Source organism: Corvus hawaiiensis, chromosome 25, assembly GCF_020740725.1.
Source record: "Corvus hawaiiensis isolate bCorHaw1 chromosome 25, bCorHaw1.pri.cur, whole genome shotgun sequence".
In the NCBI taxonomy this organism is placed as follows: domain Eukaryota; kingdom Metazoa; phylum Chordata; class Aves; order Passeriformes; family Corvidae; genus Corvus; species Corvus hawaiiensis.
In genome coordinates, this window is record NC_063237.1 from 6,455,934 (window position 1) to 6,477,053 (window position 21,120).

The 21,120-nt window shown below is 58.2% G+C and overlaps 2 protein-coding genes across 4 annotated transcripts; both read left to right on the forward strand.

The window, feature by feature from the left end:
- The first annotated feature begins 13 nt into the window (after positions 1–13).
- Positions 14–3,744, forward strand: ZPR1 (ZPR1 zinc finger). The gene is given in 16 exon segments (XM_048328879.1): positions 14–194; positions 656–817; positions 970–1,060; positions 1,153–1,223; positions 1,436–1,522; positions 1,599–1,721; positions 1,793–1,846; positions 1,933–1,999; positions 2,217–2,287; positions 2,537–2,593; positions 2,595–2,627; positions 2,734–2,844; positions 2,938–2,973; positions 2,976–3,026; positions 3,124–3,189; positions 3,411–3,744. Coding segments are annotated over 16 exon segments (1,362 nt in total). The 5' UTR covers positions 14–47; the 3' UTR covers positions 3,546–3,744.
- Positions 3,745–4,063: 319 nt separating this feature from the next.
- BUD13 (BUD13 homolog) lies at positions 4,064–10,444 on the forward strand. 3 transcript variants are annotated; one of them, XM_048328942.1, is made up of 12 exons: positions 4,064–4,222; positions 4,428–4,521; positions 4,891–4,975; positions 5,134–5,191; positions 5,631–6,497; positions 6,654–6,805; positions 7,098–7,192; positions 7,371–7,479; positions 7,913–8,051; positions 8,328–8,509; positions 8,855–8,936; positions 9,247–10,444. In XM_048328942.1, the coding sequence occupies exons 1-12, from the start codon at positions 4,101–4,103 to the stop codon at positions 9,338–9,340; spliced, it is 2,079 nt and encodes a 692-aa protein (XP_048184899.1). In that variant the 5' UTR covers positions 4,064–4,100; the 3' UTR covers positions 9,341–10,444. The 3 variants fall into 3 exon arrangements, with proteins under 3 accessions (XP_048184899.1, XP_048184898.1, XP_048184897.1); XM_048328941.1 differs by having other exon boundaries at positions 5,631–6,185; positions 6,225–6,805; XM_048328940.1 differs by having other exon boundaries at positions 5,631–6,805.
- Positions 10,445–21,120: the final 10,676 nt, after the last annotated feature.

Here is a 21,120-nt window from a genome sequence, read left to right on the forward strand (position 1 = left end):
TGACCTGTGCGTCATCACCCCGCGCCGCCACGTGACGCGCCACCATCATGTCGGCGCTGGGGGCCATGGAGGCGGCGGCGGGGCCGGGGCCGGGCGCGGGGCCCGGGGGATCCCTGTTCCGACCCCTCAGCGCCGAGGACGGCGAGCAGCAGCCCGCAGAGATCGAGTCCCTGTGCATGAATTGCTTCCGCAACGTGAGGGGCCCCGGGGGCCGGGCAGCAGCGCCCTGCGGGGATTGAGGGCGAGAGCAGGACAGGGGTGTGCGGGGGTCAGGGTGGGCACAGGGGTCTGTGGGGGCCAAGGAGGGCGTGCAGGAGTCTGGGGGGTTCAGGGAGGGGCTGTAGGGGCCTGTGGGGGTCAGGGGACACACACCAGGACGGGGGGGCTCCAGTGGTCGGGGGGAGGAGCGGGACAGGGGTCGGTGGGAGGTACAGAGGTCTGGGGGGCGATGAGGGGCAGGAGCGGGGAAGGACCCGCCGGGGGCCGCAGCTGGTGTTGGAGTGGGGGGCACTAGTGGGGTCAGGAGGGCGTTTCGAGGAGGTTTGGGGGGCAGCAGCGGTGGGGGCGGGGGGCTGCCTGTGCTGGGAGGTGCTGTCAGGGCCCCGGGCGCCATCGCCCCTGGCTCGGGTTCCCACGAGGCCCCTCGCTGCCGCAGGGAGTGACGCGGCTCCTGCTCACCAGGATCCCCTTCTTCAAAGAGATCATCGTCAGCTCCTTCTCCTGCGACAGCTGCTCCTGGTCCAACACGGAGATCCAGTCAGCGGGCAGGATCCAGGAGCAGGGTGTGCGCTACACCCTGGCCGTCGCCTCCCGCCAGGTGGGCAGGACCTCCCCGCTCTGTTCCAGGCCCAAAATGTGCCCAGTCCTAAGGGAAGGGGGGCTGGAGCCAGCACCACGCTGGGACCCCCGTGTGTGGGAGCCCCTGGATCTATTGGGGATCCTGAGGCTGCTCCCCGGCTGTGTGTGCAGGACATGAACAGGGAGGTGGTGAAGACCGACTGTGCCTCAGCTCGAATTCCAGAGCTGGACTTTGAGATCCCTGCCTTCAGCCAGAAGGGAGGTGGGTAAATGGGAGCAGTTTGTGTGGGGGCTCCCGGGTGCCCCTGGGCTGTGGTAACAGCGTTGTCACCTCTGTGTCCTTCCCTTGCCAAGTCCTCACCACCATCGAGGGCATCATTGACAGAGCTGTGGCAGGCCTGGAGCAGGACCAGCCCGCCCGCAGGGTAAGGGGAAGCTCCTCAGGGATGGCAAATGTTTGGCATGTCCATCCCCTGCCCCGTGGTGCCACACAGGGCTGGTGGGGAGAGCGCTGGGGCTCTGCTTTGTGCCGTGGTCACCTCTGTCAGCAGCTCTGGGCTGCCCCTGCAGCAGCTGAATCCCATCTGGGGGGTGTTCTCTATTTCCAACGATTCTGCGATTCCGTGTCCTCTTCCAGGCGACCGACAAGGAGGTGGCCAGGAAAATAGACGAGTTCATTGGGAAACTGAGGCAGCTGAAAGAAGTCAATTCCCCCTTCACCTTTGTGAGTGCTCATGGAAGGGCAGCCCTGACTGGGTGAGGGGTGCAGGACGGCTCCCTCAGGCCCCCTTCTCCCGCAGATCCTCGATGATCCCTCCGGGAACAGCTTTGTGGAGAACCCCCACGCGCCGCAGAGGGACGAGGCTCTGGTGGTCACTCACTACAGGAGGAGCCCCCAGCAGTCTGCTCTGCTGGGACTGGAGGTGACTGGGATCAATCCTGCCTCCCTGGGGGATCCCAAACCGGGGAACAGGAGTTAATGCTTCCCTTGCAGGGAGAGGAGGTGGATGCAAAGCCGCGGGATGCTGCCGAGGACCTGAGGGATGAGGTGGGTGATGCTGCAGTGCTGAGGGACGCCCAGGACAGCTGCCCTGGGCTGGCTGGGACATTCTGGCTGCCCTTTCCCTCCCCCAGGTCCTGCAGTTCAACACCAACTGCCCCGAGTGCAACGCCCCGGCCAGCACCAACATGAAGTTAGTGCGTATCCTTCGAGGGTGGGCACGGGCTGGGGGCTGCACCGGGGGGTGACGGGCACTGCACAGCCCTGGGCGCTCCCTGCTGCACCATGGGCCTGAGTAAGTTCTCTCAAGCAGGGCCTGTTGGGGTGCAGGGCTGTCTCAGGGCTGCTCACAACTCCCAGTGGGCTCCTGCCATCCCTTGGCTGCTGCTTCGAGGTTTTCCTTGACTCCCTGCTCCAGAAATCCCACACTTTAAGGAAGTGATTATCATGGCCACCAACTGTGACTCCTGTGGACACAGGACCAACGAGGTGAGCTGGAAAGAGGGCAGAGGGGAAGGGAGTGGTGTTCTGTGCCTTTGCCCCTGAGCTCTGCTTCCCGATGGGGCTGTTTGGGAGGGAAACTGGATTTGGGGGCACTGTCAGGAGGTGCTTTATGCTGGGTGGTGAGGCCACGGTCCCAGGTTTGGAGTGGCCTCTGGGCTGCTGAGACAAACCCTGCTAAAGCATCGTGGTGTGAGCTGAGTGTGAACAGTGGAGCTCACTGCCGGGTGCTCCCAGGTGAAGTCTGGAGGAGCCATCGAACCGCGAGGCACCAGGATCACCCTCCGCATTACGGGACCCTTCCGACATGACCAGGGATATCCTGAAGGTGCAGTGCCCTGGGGACCTGCCCCCGTCCTCCTGTGGAGGGTGTGGGGAGTCCAGGGGGGCCCAGCCCTCCCTGCGTGGAGCTCACGGGGTGCTCACCCTTGCAGTCGGAGACGTGCAGCGTGGAGATCCCAGAGCTGGAGTTCGAGCTGGGCATGGGAGCACTGGGGGGGAAGTTCACCACGCTGGAGGGGCTGCTGAAGGACATCCGTGACCTGGTGAGGGGCCCTGGGCCAGCCTGGGGGGCTCAGCCCCCTCCCCTCCTCTTTGTGCTGGCTAGGGGGGCCTGGCTGCCTTACCTGCCCTTCCAGGTGGAGAAGAACCCCTTCACTCTGGGAGACAGCTCCACACACCAGCAAGGACAGGGAAGCTGCAGGAGTTCATTGGGAAGCTGCAGGACGTGAGTTTACCTTGGATTTTCCGTGCTCTGTGCTGGTGCCAGCAGCGCTGAAGGATTAGCAAGAGCCTTAATGGCTGGACTTGCTCTGTTCCCGCAGATCATAGAGGGGAAGACCCAGGCTCACGTCATCATGGATGACCCTGCAGGCAACAGTTACCTCCAGGTACAGCCTTGGGCCCTCGGGATGTGCTCCCTGAGCAATTGGAGGGATTTTATTTCCCTGGAACATGTTGTGGGTAGGGTTCCCGTTGGAGCTCGGGCACGAGCTGCAGGTTGCCTGCAGGCTCTGTCCAGCGCAGGGAAAGCACTGCTGGCTTGGTGGGGGCTCTGCCTGGGCGCTGCCGTGGGAAGAGGGCAGGGCAGGAGCTTTCCCTGTCCCCACAGAACGTGTACGCCCCGGAGGAGGACCCGGAGCTGCGCGTGCAGCGCTACGAGCGCACCTTTGAGCAGAACGAAGAGCTGGGCCTGAACGACATGAGAACAGAGGGCTACGAGACAGAGGTGGCCTCGGGCCGGTAGCGGGGGCAGCGCAGCCCTCCCAGCCCGCTTCCCCAGCTGCCGCAGGAACCGGGACTTGTGTGGGACCAGGACTCTGCTCGCCTTCCCGCGGCCAGGGCAGCGGGGCTGGGCCTCAGGGCCCCCCCTGGGGGGAGGTGTCGATGTTGCCGGGGCCGGGGGGTGGAAGCGGAGGCGGTTCCCCAATAAAGCTGTTGCTGGCTCCGTGTCCCGCCCTTCCTGCCGCCGCCGCCGCCGCCGCCCCGTCCGTGCCCTCAGCCACCGCCGCCGCCCCGTCCGTGCCCTCAGCCGCCGCCGGCCGCCCCGTCCGTGCCCTCAGCCGCCGCCGCCGCCCCGTCCGTGCCCTCAGCCACTGCCGCCGCCCCGTCCGTGCCCTCAGCCGCCGCCGCCGCCCCGTCCGTGCCCTCAGCCGCCGCTCGGCCCCGCTCCGTCCGTGCCCTCAGCCGCCGCTCGGCCCCGCCCCCATCCCCGCGCGTGCCTGGCTCCGCCCCCCGCCCTTCCCGCCGCGCCCAGGCCCCGCCCCTTCCTGCCGGCGCCGGGGTTTTGCGTCACAGCGCGATGGCGGCGCCGGGGGTGTCGAAGGCCGAGTACCTGCGGCGGTACCTGAGCGGCCCCGCCGAGCCCGCCCAGCCCCGCCGCCGCCGCAAGAAGAAGCCGCCGGGCGGCACCGGCAGAGCCGGGTGAGTCTCGGGGAAGCGGGCGGCAGGCGCGACTCTCCCTGGTGCCTGGGCATGGGATCCCCTCCGCGCCCATCTCCCCGAAATCCCTTCTCAAAACCTTCCCTCCGAGCCCCTCCCCGGGGCCGGGAGGCTCCCGGGGGCTCCCCCGCCGCAGATCCCCCCGTTCCTGACGGGTGCTGACGGCAGCGCCTCTCTGCGCTCCCAGGATGCGGATCGTGGATGACGATGTGAGCTGGAGCAGCATCGCCGCCGCCCCGGAGAAGGAGGAGGAGGAGGAGGACGAAGGGGACATGCCTGTGGTGAGCGGCGAGTCCCGTTACACGCGGTCTCACACCCTAAATCGGTTCTTTGGTCACCTCGTGTTTCCCTCTGGGAAGAACTTGGCAAAGCCCCTCTCCCTGCCCTGTCTGTTGGTGGGTTCTGCCTCAGCCATGGGTGAGATTCCTGCTCGGGGCTCTGGAGGGATGAGTGAGCTCCCTGCGGGTCAAAGCAGCCTGTTCTTTATGTGCCTGTGTGTTCCAAGGGCCAGCACGGTGGTTCTGTGCTCCAAACCAGCTGCTGGAACAAGGCAGAGGGACTGGGATTGCTGGGCTGAAGTGGATGTGCTAGGAGGGAGGTGGGAGTTGTGCCTTTTGGTAAGGCCCTGTTGTTTGGTGTGGTGTGCTCAGGTGGCAGAGTTCGTTGATGAGCGCCCCGATGAAGTGAAGCTCATGGAGGAGTTCCGAACAAACTCCAAATGGAAGCTGTTAGGAGGTGAGAGCAGCCCCTTCCCTCACTCTCTAGTGTTTGGCTTCTCCAAACAATGATGCAAGTTAAAAATAATACCAGCTAAAAAACAATCCTTGAGATGCTGGGGGGCTGCTGAGCTGTGCAGAGCCCTACCAACGGTGATCCCGATTGTTTTCCTTCAGACCAGAATGAGGACTCGCAGAGTTCGCATATTTCGGGACCTGCCAAGTCTGCCACGAGGTATGGGGGCTCCAACCAGGAATTCTGCTCCTGGTTCACTCTGGTTTTCAGGTTTGACTGTCTGGTTCTGTGCTTTCCAAGTGCTTTGCTGGGAAATGTGGCCGCTTGTGGACAACTTTCCCTTCTGGATACCCCCTGCTTAGGGTGGGGGACTGGCAGCTCTGTGTGTTTGTGTCACTGCCAGGGAGGTCAGGGTGATGGTCCTTGTCAGTTTGAATGATGGTGAGGGTGGAGACTTTAAAATTCCAGCTCTGCTGGGATCCAGGCTGCCTTGGCGGGTTTCTGGGATGTGCTCTGGGAAGGCTGTGGCTCAGTGCTGCGGGTCAGGGGTGCAGAACCCAATTGAATCCACGTTCACAAAGCCGTTCCCAGCCTTGACCAGCTGTGTGGGTTCCCCAAACAAAAAGGGATCTCACTGTCACTTTCTCTGCCCTCGCAGGCGGCAGCGCCACGACTCCCCAGAGCCCTCACCCCCGGGAGGGAAACACAACGGCTCCTTGGACCTCTCACCCCCGAGACGGCAGCGTCACGACACTCCTGACCCTTCACCTCCGAGGAGACGGCGTCACGACACCCCTGACCCGTCCCCTCCCAGGAGACAGCGTCACGATACACCAGACTCATCACCTCCCAAAAGGCAGCGTCGTGACACCCCAGATCTGTCACCTCCCAGGAGACGGCAGCGTCACGACACTCCTGACCCTTCACCTCCCAGGAGACGGCGTCATGATACACCAGACTCATCACCTCCCAAAAGGCAGCGTCACGACACCCCCGACCCTTCACCTCCCCGGCGGCAGCGCTGTGACACCCCTGATCCGTCACCTCCCAGGAGATGGCAGCGTCATGACACCCCTGACCCATCCCCTCCCAGAAGGCGACGTCCTGGCACCCCAGATCCGTCACCTCCCCGGCGGCGGCAGCGTCACAACACTCCTGACCCATCTGCACCTCGGCGTCAGCGTCACGACACCCCAGACTTGTCACCTCCCAGGAGACAGCGTCATGACACCCCAGATCCATCCCCTCCCAGGAGACAGCGTCGTGACACCCCAGATCCATCCCCTCCCAGGAGACAGCGTCGTGACACCCCAGATCCATCACCTCCCAGGAGACAGCGTCACGAGACCCCAGATCCATCCCCTCCCAGGAGACAGCGTCGTGACACCCCAGATCCATCACCTCCCAGGAGACAGCGTCGTGACACCCCAGATCCATCACCTCCCAGGAGACAGCGTCGTGACACCCCAGATCCATCCCCTCCCAGGAGACAGCGTCGTGACACCCCAGATCTATCACCTCCCAGGAGACAGCGTCACGAGACCCCAGATCCATCCCCTCCCAGGAGACAGCGTCACGAGACCCCAGATCCATCCCCTCCCAGGAGACAGCGTCGTGACACCCCAGATCCATCCCCTCCCAGGAGACAGCGTCGTGACACCCCAGATCCATCCCCTTCCAGGAGACGGCGTCACGACACCCCTGACCTGTCCCCTCCCAGGAGACGGCGTCATGACACCCCTGACCTGTCCCCTCCCCGGCAGCAGCGTCAGGATTTGTCACCTCGGAGAGAGAAGCCGGGGTCCCCGAGTGGGAAAAAGAGCCGAAGGAAAGGTGAGTGTCCCACGCTGTGTCTCCTGTGCCTGGGGCATTCCCCTGATTCTGTGCCACACTGCCACAGGTGAGTGCTGTGGGCTGGTGCTCCGTTGGCACAGCTGGCAGTGGCAGGTGCCCATCCCTGTAGGCACAGCTGGATCTTGTCATTCTGGCTGTTCACAGCTGGGCAGGAGTTAACCCAAGCTGGAATGCCTCTGCTGCAGCCTGGGCCGTGTCCACAGCGATTCCCTGAGCATGATTGTCTCAGAGGGAATCAGCAAATCCTCACTCTCTGATTTATCTCCTCCAGGACGGACTTCGCCTGCCGGAAGGGACCAGCACAGGTCACGGAGTCCCCCGGAGCACTCCCCACATCGCCAGGACACCAAGGGCTCTCCCAAGAAGGTAAAGGTTGCCTCTTTCTCTTCCAGCTGTGGAAGTCCAATGACTGACAAATCGGGGAAGTTTTCATACAAGTGGCTCTAACAGGGCCGTCCCTGTGGTTTGGGTCACCCCTCGTTCTGCCTTCCCTGGCTGCCCCGCTCTCAGCCAGCTGCAAACATGGGATCTGTGTGCTTTGCAGGCTAACACGATGTCATCCGGGGCCAAAGCTGGGCTGGTGTCGGCCGACGTGCTGCGGAGGGAGAAGCAGGAGCTCCAGAAGCACGAGAGGAGCACCAAGCACCTGGAAGGTGGGAGTGTGGGAACACAGCCCGAGCCCCAGCCCGAGCCCCAGCTCCCCTTCTCCTCCTCTGCTCTGCCAGGCCCTGGCGCTGGGATGCTGGTGGGGAGCATCCCTGTGGAGCTGCAGCTGGACGTGCTGCTGGCAGCCTTGGCTGGGGTCACTGTTCCACATGGGGATTTCAGAGCAACGCCAGGGAAATCACAGGGAGTGTGAAATGCTTTTCCTCTGTGAGTCTGAAGGAGCTGCTAGATAATCAGAGAGCTCAGGATCTGTGTAGGGCAGCAGGGAAAAGCACGAGCTGAGATCCTGCCTGGCTTTGGGTGACAGGCTCTTTGAGAGACTAGGACAAGCAAAAGGAAAGTCACAGTTAGAGTCATTGAATTGTTTGGAGGTGATAAAATGTTCCAAAATGTGTGACTCGAGACATCTGTCCCCCGCAGAGGAATCCCGGAACGCTCAGACCGTGTTCCGAGACAAGTCCGGCCGCAAGAGGAACCTGGCCCAGGAGCAGCTGGAGCAGAGGCTGAAGGCTGAGGCAGAGTCCAAGAGAGAAGAGCAGTATGCCAAGTGGGGAAAAGGGTGAGTAAGGGGCCCTTAAGCACAGTCCCTGGGCCTCCCATCTCCTGGTTTTAGCTTGGATCTGCTGCCAGACTGGTGGTGTTGCATTTCCCTTCATTCTGAGGTTGAGCCTGGGACCAGCATGTGTTCCACGTGTCTCAGAACCCCCTCCTTTGCTGGAGGTGCATTGGGAATGTTGCACAGGCAGTGGGAGTTCAGGGGTGTGACCCATCCTGCAAATTGAACAAGTGCCAGGGAATGATGGCTTGGGTTTGGGTGACACTGGGTGTTTTCCAGGCTGGCACAGGAGAGGCAGCAGCAGCAGAATGTGGAGGATGCAATCAAGGAGATGCAGAAGCCCTTGGCCCGTTACATCGATGATCAGGACCTGGATCGAATGCTGAGGGAACAGGAGAGGGAAGGAGACCCCATGGCTGCTCTCATCAAGAAGAGGAAGGCCAAGGAGAACAAGGAAAAAGGTTTGGCTCTGGAACGACACCTGTGTGTGGTTTAAGGCCTCAGCAGTGCAGAAATGCAGCTGCTGTTCAGTACATAGCCAAAGGCTGCTGTGTCCTGGGGGTTTCCTGGAGTCTCTGGAGTTACTGGCTTGTTACCAGTAACAGTTACCATTAGGTGTTAGCTGGGACGGTGGGGCCTGGTGACTGAAAACTCAGCAGTGTGTCCAAGTGAGCCTTTGGCAGCTGTAGCTGGCTGTCAGGAGCCTGGGCTCTCTGCCTGTACCTAGCTGCAGATACCTCCTGGGTGGGCGAGGATGTGACCACCTGGCTGTGCTGAAAACGGCTGTTCTGCTCTTTCTGTTCCAGAAAAACCCAGGTACAAGGGACCAGCACCTCCACTCAACAGGTTTAACATCTGGCCTGGGCACCGCTGGGACGGCGTGGACAGGTACTTGTTCCTGGTGGAATAACAGCAAAAACAAAGGGGTTTTGCTTTGGGGAGCTCACAGTGTAAAGGTTCCCAGTTATGGGATGAGTGAGGTTGTGTTGGCAGTTGGGTTAAGTTACAAATGGGTGATGGGACCGAAGGGACAAGGGGATGTGAGGGACTTGGGAGGCATCAGCTGTTGGTAACCACAGATCAAGATGGAAACTGAGCCAGAGTAAATTAGTGGAAAACTTGCAGCGTCTCTAGCAGGTTTTGTGGCTTCAGAAGAGCTCCTGCCCAGCAGCTCCTGTCACTGGGTGTCCCTTTGCAGGTCCAACGGGTTCGAGCAGCAGCGCTTCGCCCGCATTGCCAACAAGAAGGCGGTGCAGGAGCTCGCCTACAAGTGGAGCGTCGAGGACATGTAGGTGAGAGCTCCTGGAGTGACCCACAGACACCACCCGCGGCCAGAGCCGTGAGGAATGGCCTGCTCTCTCTGGAACAAGCCCTCTCCTCGGCATTCAGCATCCCCCTGGACCATTTTCCGAGAGGCAAGGCTGGATCTTCCTGTCAGCCAGAGCCTCCAGCTCTCTGGGGAGGCCACTGGGTTCTCGTTTGTTTTCTAACAAACTTTTGTTCTATGCCAAATGCTGTGACCTCTGAGGGCAGTTCCGAGTCTTCAGGTGTCCTAAATCTCAGGTGAAAATCTGCTGAATGCTTGGGCTTGGGCGAATTACCCTCATGCAGTGGGTCAGTCTGCTCCAGAGCTCAGGTTAAGTTTAACTTTGAACTTCTGTTAAGTTTATGTAGTTACTGTGCCCTGTAGATCCCAGAGTCACCAACATGCAGGGAAGTTCAAACTCAGCTTCTCCTGACCCTGTTCAAACAGGAAACTGAGCAGGGAATGCTCTGGCACTGGAAGAGCGACCTGCAGTGCTGCATTGGGCACCAAGATCTTCAGGAGCCTCAGCAATTCTTCAGGGGTCCGTTTCTAGTGGAAGTAAATGAGTGGAGAATTAGGACTTAAGACCTGGAATTGCTTCCCTCATAGTTTGGAGCTGCTGGTCCCACCAGACCCCTCTGGATTTGGTGCTGATCTCGGCACTTCCCCCACGCTGCTGCCTGGGGCTCACTCCAGTGGGAAGTGTAACAACCCCTCTCCTGTGATCAGATTTGTCAGTCTCAGAGCTGGGGGCTGGGCAGAGCTTCCCTTAATCCCTGTGTGCCAGAAAGCACTTGTGGAAATAAATACAGTTGTTCTTGTTGAGGTCCCAGGGAGCAGGGATGAAATTCAGGCAGCAGTTTCCATGGAGATGCCTTGGCTGCAGCAGTGGGCAGGGGCAGGGCAGGATCGCTCTTTTCAGGGATTTTCCAGTTCTGGGGGTGCTGTGGGTGGGGGGGATAGCAGCAAAGTCTGCTCTGGAGTGCCAGACTCTTGGGACTTCCCCTGTTTTTTATCCCTGTGCAACATTTCCAGCAGCCCTGGAATCGGTGTGTTCACCTGTAAATAACACCTTTCTTTTTTTACTTGATTCTGCGTGGTGGTGGTGGTTTTCCAAGGCGGGTAATCCATTCCCAGCCCTGTTGCACCTGCTGGGCAGGGAGGTGGTTTGGGAGTGGGGGGTGGTGGTGTGAAGTGGCAGCGCATTTCCAGCCTGCTCTCAGCCAGGTGCTCCCAGTTGTGCTTCCCCCTTCTGTCACCAAGGCCCTGTTTCATTTCCCCCTGTAACCTGAGGCAGCTGCGGCCTCGACAAGTGCAGTTCCACTTGACACACTCGTTTTTGCTCTCACTTAATCTGAGTGCTGCTGGAGATGTAAAGAACCTGCTGTGGAATGATTGGATTCGCTCTCCTGAGCAGAGTTGGATGCCGGTACCTTCCTCACCTGCTTGGTGACAGTGGCTGCTCTCGCAGAGCCACAGATGCCAGCAGCTGGCTCGTGTCACAGTCGGGACTGTAAGCTGCTCTTAAGGAGGCAAAGCACTTTCAATGCTGGTACTAAACAAAATGCTGTGCCTAGGGCCTGAAAACGGCATCAGGTTCTGCTCTTGCAGCTGATTTTGAAGGCTGGGGTTTTAGAATTTTAGAGGTACTACCCTGGAGAGCTCCTCATTCATCACAAAGCTGGATTTATACATCTGTTATTTGTTCATTACTAGATATTTTATTTTTAAGAGATACCCGTGAGGGTGAGGAGGGGCTCAGGTGATGAACACCTCCCTCCCTGCTCCCATCCCCATGTGCTGCCTGGGGAGAAGGGAGTCAGGTTTGTCCCTGTGTCCTTGTTCTGCATCCCACATCTCCTGTCCCAGCTGTGGCCTTGTCTGAGCAGTTCTGGCAGCAAAGCAATTGGAAAACGCTGCGGGATCCTCTGGGATGAGCGGGGTGATGGAGATGGAGCAGTGACACCAGGACTGGATCTCTTCATTAGTGGTTCTGGAAGGGCAGAGCCCCGGTCTTGGCATCGAGCAGCAACTTTGATTAGCTTTAACCCAAAAAAATGAATATTAAAATCTTAATTTAATTTAAACCACTGTCATTCACAGTCATGGCAAACAGCGAGCAGAGTAATTATTATGCAAATGAGACAGATAGAAAAATGATTAATAATTGCGCAAATTAAAAATGATTGTAAACATCCTGTGACTGGTGATAAGTCGGGGAGGAGCGTGCGGGGGAGGCAGTGGGGCTCAGCCACCTCCTGCATCCCGATTTCCTCATTAGTGAGATCAGCAAACGAGGAGCCCAGTGGTGCTTGGGGGAGGCTGGGCTGGGCTCAGAATCTGCTCCAGCTCGTCTTTACTGTGAGAAAAGCTGGGTTTAAGCCATTTCCCTCCTTTTTGGAGTCCCTGTGCTCCTCCCACTGCCTGTGTCCCCCTCTGGAGTCTGTCAGGGGATCCCAGCAGTGTTTCCTGTACCTGCTAATGACCCTCGGAGCTCCCCCCAACAATTACCCAGCTGATTTGTCTGGTGTTTCACTGCTCAAATTACACAGCCATATTTTTTCCCCATGTTCCTTTGACATTTTTGCTGGGGAGCAGGATAATTCCAGTCCCAGGCTCTCGCTGGCTCCTGGGCTTGCATGGGCCCTGCTCGTGTCAAGGACAAGCAATTAAGGCTGGCCTCGCGCAGCGTAATTAGATTTTTGTTGATGAGCTCATGGTAATGTGTTTAGCTCAGATTAAGAGCTTAATTCCTGGGGTGTGACACCGCCTGTCCTGGGAGCGCTGTGCCCATGGGAAGGGTGGCCCTGGGAGGGGACCCTCGGCCACCCTTGCCTGTCCTGTTCCCTGTCCCCTCGAAGGTGAGTGTGGCCTCTTCCCTCACCTCTTGGCTTTTGTTTTTTTAACAGCTCCTGCAAAGTGGGTTTTGGCAGTGTTGTGTTACTGCTCCGTTTCCCGCTGAGTTCTATTATTTTTTAATTAAAAAGAGCCTGAGATTTGTCATTTAATGTCTCTCTAACCGGCAGTGGCTCCAGGTCGCGGGTGCTCAGCAGAGCTGGTGCTCCCTAAATCATCCCGGGCTTCCAGCATGGAGCACCTGGGCATGGGGACACAGCGGGGTCCCCCCAGGGCACAGACACCCCCAGTGCTTTTTGGGGGAGAGGAGTTTTCCCTGGCGACTCCATCCCACAGCGGGGCTGGGAACAAGAATCCCCGAGACTGGCAGGTTAGTGATTGTATATGCATATGTGCACTTTCCCTAATTATGGAATAATTAGGGACACGCAGAGATAAAAATTACTAATAATATTTACTCTAGACTCTATTTTTTTTCAATAACCTCTCTCTCTCTCTTCCTCCTTCACCGAGTCTTGGTGGAAATAACTTTGCAGATCCCAGTTAATGAATATTTGTAAATGCAAGAACATTCGGCGCCGGAATATCCAGAGGGCATCCTCTCTCTGCCTTGTAATTTTTTTTCAGCAGATATTTAATATTTATGGTTCCACAGCCTCGTGAATAAAGAGCCACCCGCAAACCCCCAGGAGCTCGGGGGCCGGGATATTTATGGCGCTTCCTCTTTCCTTTTCAATTACAAAGACACCTCACATAATTAAGTGCTAATAACCTTGTTAATCTAAAATTGATACTCTTTCTCCTGGCTATCTCTTAATAGAATTAAAAACAGATTAATAATCAAGGGTAGGAGACATCGCATGCGATTCAGGGAGAGGGGGCCACGCTCCGGCCCCTCCCGGTGCTCCCGGGAGCCACGCCAGGCTGGGATGGGCAGCAGCAGGAAAGGGGCTGGCAGCGAGGCTGGTTTTCCCTCGTGCTCTTTACGCAGCTTAAATTTTTAAGACAAACAGCCATGTAACGCCGTCTCCTAATGAAACTGTTTTATGTTAATTAATTATGTATCAAGGCTCATTTTCATGCGCAGCCCAGCTCCACTTCCCCTCCGCCGAGCCTTTGATCTGTCAGAGGCTAAACGGGAGATAAATAATCAAATTGAGAAGCAGCCTGGATGGAAATAAACATGTTTTAGATGCGTTATCTGACGGGTGGAGCAAGGCCCTGGGTAATGGGGCTCAGGGTTCAGCCACGCTCGGCTGCACGCCCGGGGCATGGGAAGTTTCCAGTGCTCCTGCGGCCACTCCTGGGGACAGCACCGTGTCCCCGTTGTGGAATGGGGTCTCCCTAAGTGTCTGCTTGTCCTCCCTAGGAGCAGGAGGCTGCGGAGGACCCTCACTGCACTAAACTGATGAAGAATTAAAACTCTGCAGCATTTCTTTCTTCCAGCCTGTGGAAGATTCCGGCAGCTCCAGGCCACGACCGCTCCGTGCCTGGGATAGTTGGGATGCTGGCAGTGGACACGGTTTCGGCATAATTTAACACAATCTCTCCCAATTTGTTACACCTAAGCGGAGGCAGATGTGCATCCATATTCATTTTGGAGGAACTTCAGGAATTATAACTTCATCAGCCAAGGCTTCCCAACACCGCAGCTGCAGCTCCTGTGGGGTGGAGGAGGTGAGGATGGCAGTGCCCGGAGCCTGGTCCCCTCAGCTGTGGGGACAGGGACTGCAGGGCTGGCAGGAGCGATGCCCACCTGCTCCGGGGATGCCCATGGCCACATCCCTGGAGACCTCGACTGTTCCTGGGGCTGTGGCAGCGCTGGCCCAGGGCAGGACCCTCTGCCTGAGGGCACCTCCGCTCCCGGGGCCAGGTTGGTGCCCTGCTGTAAATCAGGTGTTGCTCCTCCAGTAAACACCCCACAGCAGGAATTCCAGATTATAACTGTGGAGTGCTTTACAGCCGTAATAACCCGGCAGTGTTCTGGCCCGTGTGTAATTAGCAGCTAATGGATTTCTTCCATTTCTCTGCTGAAGGCAAAGAGGGCCCAGCTCCGAGCGCTGCAGCATCCGGGGCTCTGCCCACCCCCCGAGGGACCCCCTTCCGATGAGGACATCGATGAGGGACTGGGAGAGCCCTGGGGAGCAATGCTGGCAGCGGGGATGCCACTGCAGCAGGAACTGGAGCTCCTGGCTGCGGCTCCAGCCCCAGCCTTCCTCATCCTCCCTCATCCCGCTCAGCACAAACAGCTCCTCGCCCCCGGCTGTGCTCCTGTTGGGATCCCAGCGAGGTTTATGCCTGGAGGTTGTTCAGTTAGAGGATTAGGAGGGAGTTTATTACATTGCAGCCGCTCTCCGGCGTGCGTGGATGGCGATGTGGTTGTTTTCTCTCCCGGAGCTGTGTCGGGACGTTGGCCACATCCAGCCCTGCTCAGTGAGGTCTCCAGCCTGGAGGAGAGGCCCGTTCCAGGCAGAGGACGTGGGAACACCGCATCCCTTCCTGGCCAGTGGATCTCCAGCGCTACAGGTGAGCCCCTGTGCCCTTCACCTGTGCCACAGGTGGGCAGCGAGGAGGGGGCAGCCGTGGGTGGCTTCCGTGGGACATCCCTGCGAATCTATGTGAATCCAGCCCCAGGGACGGTGCCCAGCGGGAGCAGCCAGGGCTCTGGGCACGGCCACGCGTCCCCCTGAAGCCACCCAGCCCCGGGCAGCCCGGCCGTGCCTGCCACCACCCCGGCGTGTCCCGCTGCCGGGAGGCGAAGCCGAGCACGGAGCAATCAAAGGGAGCGCTCAGAGAGCCTCGTCCCCTCCAGTCTTGCCCCGGGCCTTGCCTTTGGGCTTCTGAAGGCTCTGCTCCAGCGGTGTCAGTTCTCATTAATCCACACATCAAAGCCGGAGCTGCCAAACATCCTTGGGAGGCTGCGGGGATTCCTCAGCAGCGTGGCAGGCGGGGAGGCAGAGGGGCAGGGGGGCTCGGGGCTGGCTGCTCAGGGCAGAGCAGGGTCCCTTGGGGCAGGTGGGGGCCTCTGACCCTCGGGCTTGTGCCCACAGAGCCCCGAGGGAGCTGCCAGGGGCTGCACAGGGAAGGTGTGGGATGTCCCTGGCCAAGGACATAGAACAACAGGACGTGGCACTCAGTGCTCTGGTCTGGTTGACAACGTGGTGATCGCTCAAAGGTTGGGTTTGATGGTCGTGGAGGTCTTTTCCAACCGAAATGATTCTGTGGTTCTGTGAAGGAAAGGCCCTCCTGCAGCAACATCTCCCATACGTCACGTGTGTGCAAGCAGGGAAAAGAGATTTAGCAAGAAAGCAGACACACACAGAAAGAGCAGAGAAGGTGCTGCTGCACTCTCGAGAGTGGGATTTGCCTGCCAAGGTCCTCTCCGTGCCACTGTCGCTGCAGACTGGGATTCCCTGCTTGGCTCTGGCATTGCTCAGCATCCTGCCAGTGAGCTAATCAGGTCAATGCATTTTTAACAGGGCATAGGAAATCTTTATATCTTTTGTCAGGCTCATTCTTCTCCCCCGTCTCTCTGTGGGGGCTGAATTATTTAATGCTGAATATCAAGCAGGGCCAGTTTCCCTGTGCTGGCTGCTGACGGTGCATTTTAGGGCTGCTGAGATTGGTAGGTGGCTGTGCTCTGAGCTGGGCCCAGGGGGAACCCATTGTAGCAGCAGATTACCTGCTTGCAGCCAGATTTATGGAATAACTGGGGTCCTTCCGGGCATCTGAATAAGCGGGATAGATTTGGAGGAGGGATGAGCAGCACCAGAACAGGTGCTCACAAATCACACCATTCCCTGTCTCCCTAATCCATCTCTGTGTGCAGCGAGAACATCAGCTGGAGTTTGGGTGTTGATTTCCACGCTGGGAAGGGCTGGGAGAGCAGAGCAGGGCACCAGGGGATCCAGCAGCATCACCCCAGCAGCTCCTTGGTTTGGGCACCATGGTGGGCAGGGATGGGGTGACAGGGAGCGTGTGACAGCGGGCACAGGTCGTGTGTGGTGAGGAGCACCCGTGGGCACACAAACACAAAGGGCTGGTTTGTGTATCGGGGTTTATCTTTCCCATTAATGGCTTTCTAAATTGGTGGCAGTGGAGCAAAAAACCCAATCTGAACTCGGAGCATGCATGATTACTATTGTAATAACCTTGGCTAATAAGAATATGATGTGGTGTTAGGCTGGGAAAGAAAACACATTTCTCATTAGCTTTTTGATTAATTACTCCACATAATTTCCTAGGGGGACATGCCTGGGACTGATTGCCTTTGCTTTTGACGCGTGGAAGTGGTTTACCTTAACTTAATAATTTTCTCGGTGACATTTTAATGGCAGGCCCCAATTAATCTCCAGTCACTGGGCAAAGGGCAGGCCCTCGCCTTCCCCTCACTCCTCTGGGGGTTCAGAGCACCCCCCTTGCCCACCCTTCTCTGGGACAGGGCAGAGGAGCTGCCTGGGGGTGAGTGGTAAGGTCAGGGTTGGGCAGCCATTGGCAGAGGTTTGGGCTCCAAGGTCCTGGTCCTCCATGCCCTGCCCCACACGTGATGCTTTGGCTTCTCAGGGCTTTAAATACCTGGGAATGCAACAGCTGTGCAGCCCCGTCCTCTCCCGGCACTGCCAGGGATCCAGCTGTTCCCAGGCATATGTTTACATGGCCTGGAAGCGACCGATTTCCTTCCGTGCGTTATAATATAAATATTTTACAGGAGCTAAAATATTCAACACTCGTTTGATGTTGCCACATGGAGTGGGATCAAATGAGGGTGGGAAGGAGGGGAAAACAGGAGAGGGGAGCAAGGAGAGACTCATTTGTTTCCCTGCCTGGAAATGGAACGTTGCTGCATATTTCTGCATCAGGAAATTACCCAGAGCGGTGATCTCTGCGCGCTGCTCCAGGTGCTCGGCTGGTGCAGCTCCGCGCGGGGCCGTGGCTGATGTGGCTGCGGGGGTGGGACTCTCCCAGTGGCACATCCTGCACCTGGGATGTGCCCCCCACATCCCAGGTGCATCCGAAATCCGCCCTGCACTCTCCAGCTGAGCCCGTGCTCTACACCAGCATTAAAACATCGGCAGGTCCAACCAAACTCTTACTAAATGGAATGTCAGGGTAATTCCAGGCCTTGCCCTGCTGTCCTGGCATTCCTGGGGCTGTTGCCTTGGTGCTGGGATGGAGGGATGTGGGATGTGGGTGGGCATGGCCGGGCTGCACCCCTGGGCATGCTCACCTGGGGCTGGTGCTGGCCAGGAGGAGAAGAGCCAGCAATATTTATGTTTCCATCCAAATTCTTGGATCAAAGCCAACACTTTAATCTGTTCAACAACATCTCAAGGATAAAAATGTTGCAGGCAAATCACAGGCCTAAATTGGTAATATATTTCTGCTTGTCAGTTGACAAATCACTTTACAAACCCCTTCTGCATCTTCCCACGGTCCCTGGGTGTGCTGGTTTGGGATGTGCCAGCCTTCATCCCTCTGTGTCCTGGTCTTTGTGCCACACTCCTCCTCAGGAGGGATGCGCTGGGAGGGTTTGGCAGCAGTTGGGGGAGTTGGGGCTTTGGTTTTCTCCCCGGCCCAAACCAGTGTTTCTCTCACTCACATTTTACTCCCCTTCACAGCCAGAGCATGGCTGGGGACGTGGCTGACTCCAGCCCACCGTGGTGATCACGGCACACCATCCCTGTGGATGCAGTCCAGATTCCAGTGGAGCAGCCGAGGAGTCCCTGCCAGACACAGCTCAGAGCAGAGGGATCCTGCAGGGAGACAGCACTCAGTGCCAAGGGGTTTTTCTGCCTTTTTATTGAGTTTCTTTTTCTCTTCTTTCTCTCTCCTGGCCAGTGCCAGGCCGAGTTGATGAATTATCCCAATATATATTCTGTCTGGAAAGAAAACACATATCATATATATCTTTGACAAGTTATTATTCTTCCTTATCAGAATATGTGAGCATCCAGCCACGCCATAACTCACCCTCCGCGGCGCTCGTGGATCCAGGCGGGAGCAGCGCGGCAGCTCCGGCTGATCCCTAGTCCCCAGCTCGGCCCTGGCTGGGTGACCCCTGTTGGGATGCTCTGGGGTGGGGGGGACAGGCAGGAAACCGCGTGCCTCCGCCTGCCAGCCGGGGAGAGGGCCTGGGCGGAGGTGAGAGCACCACGTCGAGCTAATTCAGCGCCTGCCTCACCTCCAGCTGATTGCTGCAAATTAAATTTCACGCCAATGAGCCGGAGGAGCCGGCGTGCGGCGCGGCAGCGCGGGGGGAGAGGGGCGGCCGGCGTGGGCAAGCTGCAGAGCTGGCACAGCCTCCTGCCCGGCTCGGGGGGCACACGGGGCCTGGCCATGCCCCTGTGCTGCTGTGGCCCCCGGTGCTGGCCCTGAGCCCCTCCACAGCCCGTGCTGCCCAGCGCCCCTCTGTCCGTGCCCCCTTCTGCCCCTACAGGGGCTGTGCCACGGGTTGGACAAAAATCAGTTCACAGATGAGTGAGCAAACATTTCTGGTTGTTCCTCCACGGAATGACAGCCTCAGACTCTGGAATGAAGCCCAGCAGGAGACCCGCTCTGGTCCGCAGCAGGACGGCAGGGCACGGAGCCGGCCCCAGGGTGCTCGGGGTGCAGGGTGGGCTCTCCACAGGTGGGAGGAGTGGGATCCATCCAGGTGTGCTGTGCGTGCCTGGATGCAGAGCTGCGAGCAGCGGGAGTGCTCCCATCCCCACTGCCGTGCCTTTAATGTTGGACTTATTAAGATAATAACTGCTCCATCTCCGCCGGTTTGAAACATGATCTAATAGGAATCTTACAACAAAAGTTGCCAAGCAGCCAGGCCAGGATTTACTAATAGACTCCGAGCGTGCTGTAGCTGAGATGGAAATTAATTTAGTGATTAGGAGATTAATAAATGGAGCAGAGCATATCCTTTCCTTGAAAGGGCGGGAGGAAGCATTGGGATGTGGCATTCCCGTGGTGCCTTCATGGGATGTGTTCAACTCTTTAATCTCGATGCTTCCTTCCAGGCTCTGGGGCGAGGCTGCAGGAGAAGCTGCGCTGCCTCATTTTCTATTAAATCCCATCTTCTTCCCCAGGTGTTTGTTAGCATTCTTTTGTCTTCATAGACACCTGAGCCTGGCATTTGGGGAGAAAAATCCCGATCCACTCCCTTGCCTCCAACCCACCTGAAGCCGGGACAGTGGCAGCACTGGGAGCAGCGGCTTGCAGCCTGCCCCTCTTTATTGCTGATGGTTCTGTTTAGCAGCAGCTGTGCATCCATATTTATTGAGGGGAAGGGAAGGAAAACTGTCGGTAATCCCAGGGAAGTGAACATCTTGTAATTATCCGGGTAGCTCGGCTGGCGTGGGCGCACATGGGCTCCCAGGAGCGCAGCTCCCGAGTCCCAGCTCTGGGTCACCGTGGAGGGCAGACAGGAAAGGTGGGATGTTAAACATGCTCTGAGCATTGCAGGGGGAAAAGGGATTGATGCACAAGTCTGAGCCAGGAAAGGAGTGGGGAGCTGGTGGCCTCCTGCCTGGTGGCTCCTTGGCTGGGGTGAGGTGAGAGTTGCTTCCCTCCCCAAAATGGAGTTGGGACCAAAGGCTGGGGTGGGGGACAGTGAGTGGCAGGGAATCTGTGCATTCCCTGCCTGTGCTTGGAGCAGTGGGAAGAGCGGGTGAGGTGGGAAGCAGGGGGGAGACACAAATGATTTGAGGGCACAAGGTGCCCCTGCACCCCGGGTACCTCTGGGCCAGGGGCAGGAAATGGAACCCAGGACATCAACAGAGCTGGCAGCTCCTCTCCGCTCGCATTTCCAGAGGGCAAAACGTGATCTCTTACAGATGCTGATAAGGCTTCTGAGCGGAGGGCAGGAGTGCGAGATGAAGGGGAGCGTGCGCGTGTGCGCGTTTCTTCTCCCTCGCTTTTTCTCTCCCCTCCTATCTCCGGCACAGCCTTACAGGAAGAAAAGCTTGTGGGCATCTGTGCTTCGCCTCTGCCTTCCCTGGCGGCCATCAATATGCAGAGACTGTTACCTGGGCAGGGGCCCTTCCCTCTGTTCCATCAAGGTCACGGCAGGAGCTCCTGGCTGCCGAGGATGGTCCTGGAGCAGAGCAAGGATGCTTGGGCAGAACGTGCTGCCCTGGAGGAGCAGGAGGATTAGGATGGATTTGTGTTGGCGAGGGTTCATGCTGGTGGTGTTAGAGTGCAGCCAGGCTCCAGGAGCCACTCCCAAATCCATGGTGCAGTATTTTCCCAGAGGGAAATCCACCCTCCTGCCCTCAGGGAGTGTAGGTGGGTGGACACCATCCCTGCTGAGGACATGGTTTCTGTCCATCCCTGCTCCCCAGCTCCTGGCACTGGGATGAAGGCAAATATTTGGAGAACGGCAGAGCCTGGCTTGCTTCAGACAGAGCCGGCAGCCTCTCAGAGGCTGGGATTAATTTGAAGGAATTTACTGGTGGGGTTTGCGGCAGAGAGAACAGTTTGCTTATTTCACACTCGTATGGCCACCTGCTACGAACTGTTTGTTCAGTTTCAAATTCTTTAATTAAAATCAACATAAAACAGATTGAAAACATCCCAAGAAGGGGATGCTTGATTTGCTGGAGGATATTGCAGCAAACGAGCCAAAGCACTCAGAAGACACCGGATCACGGGAAGCGCCCTGGGTGGACACTCGGGTGTGCCTGGGCCACCAGCCTGGGGCTGGGGGCAGGTGGCCCTGGGGCATTTCAGCTTCATCACCGAGGCGGAGTGGACACGCTGCCTCCTTCTTTATCAGGATTCCCTTCCCGACGTGGCTGTCCTGGCAGTGCCTGGCGTGGTGGGCGCAGGCGCGTGGTGGAGGCTCAGCCCTTGGCGGAGCTGATCAGAGGCCTCCTCCAACAAACATCAAAGCTTCAATTAACAGGGGCCACGTGCGACCCT

Bases quoted from the DNA above. Each gene is read 5' to 3' on its own strand.
- BUD13 (XM_048328940.1), top strand. From the start codon at position 4,101: ATGGCGGCGCCGGGGGTGTCGAAGGCCGAGTACCTGCGGCGGTACCTG. The intron at 4,976-5,133 runs GTGAGAGCAGCC...GTTTTCCTTCAG, and splicing joins CAAATGGAAGCTGTTAGGAG to ACCAGAATGAGGACTCGCAG. The intron at 6,806-7,097 runs GTGAGTGTCCCA...TATCTCCTCCAG, and splicing joins GAAAAAGAGCCGAAGGAAAG to GACGGACTTCGCCTGCCGGA.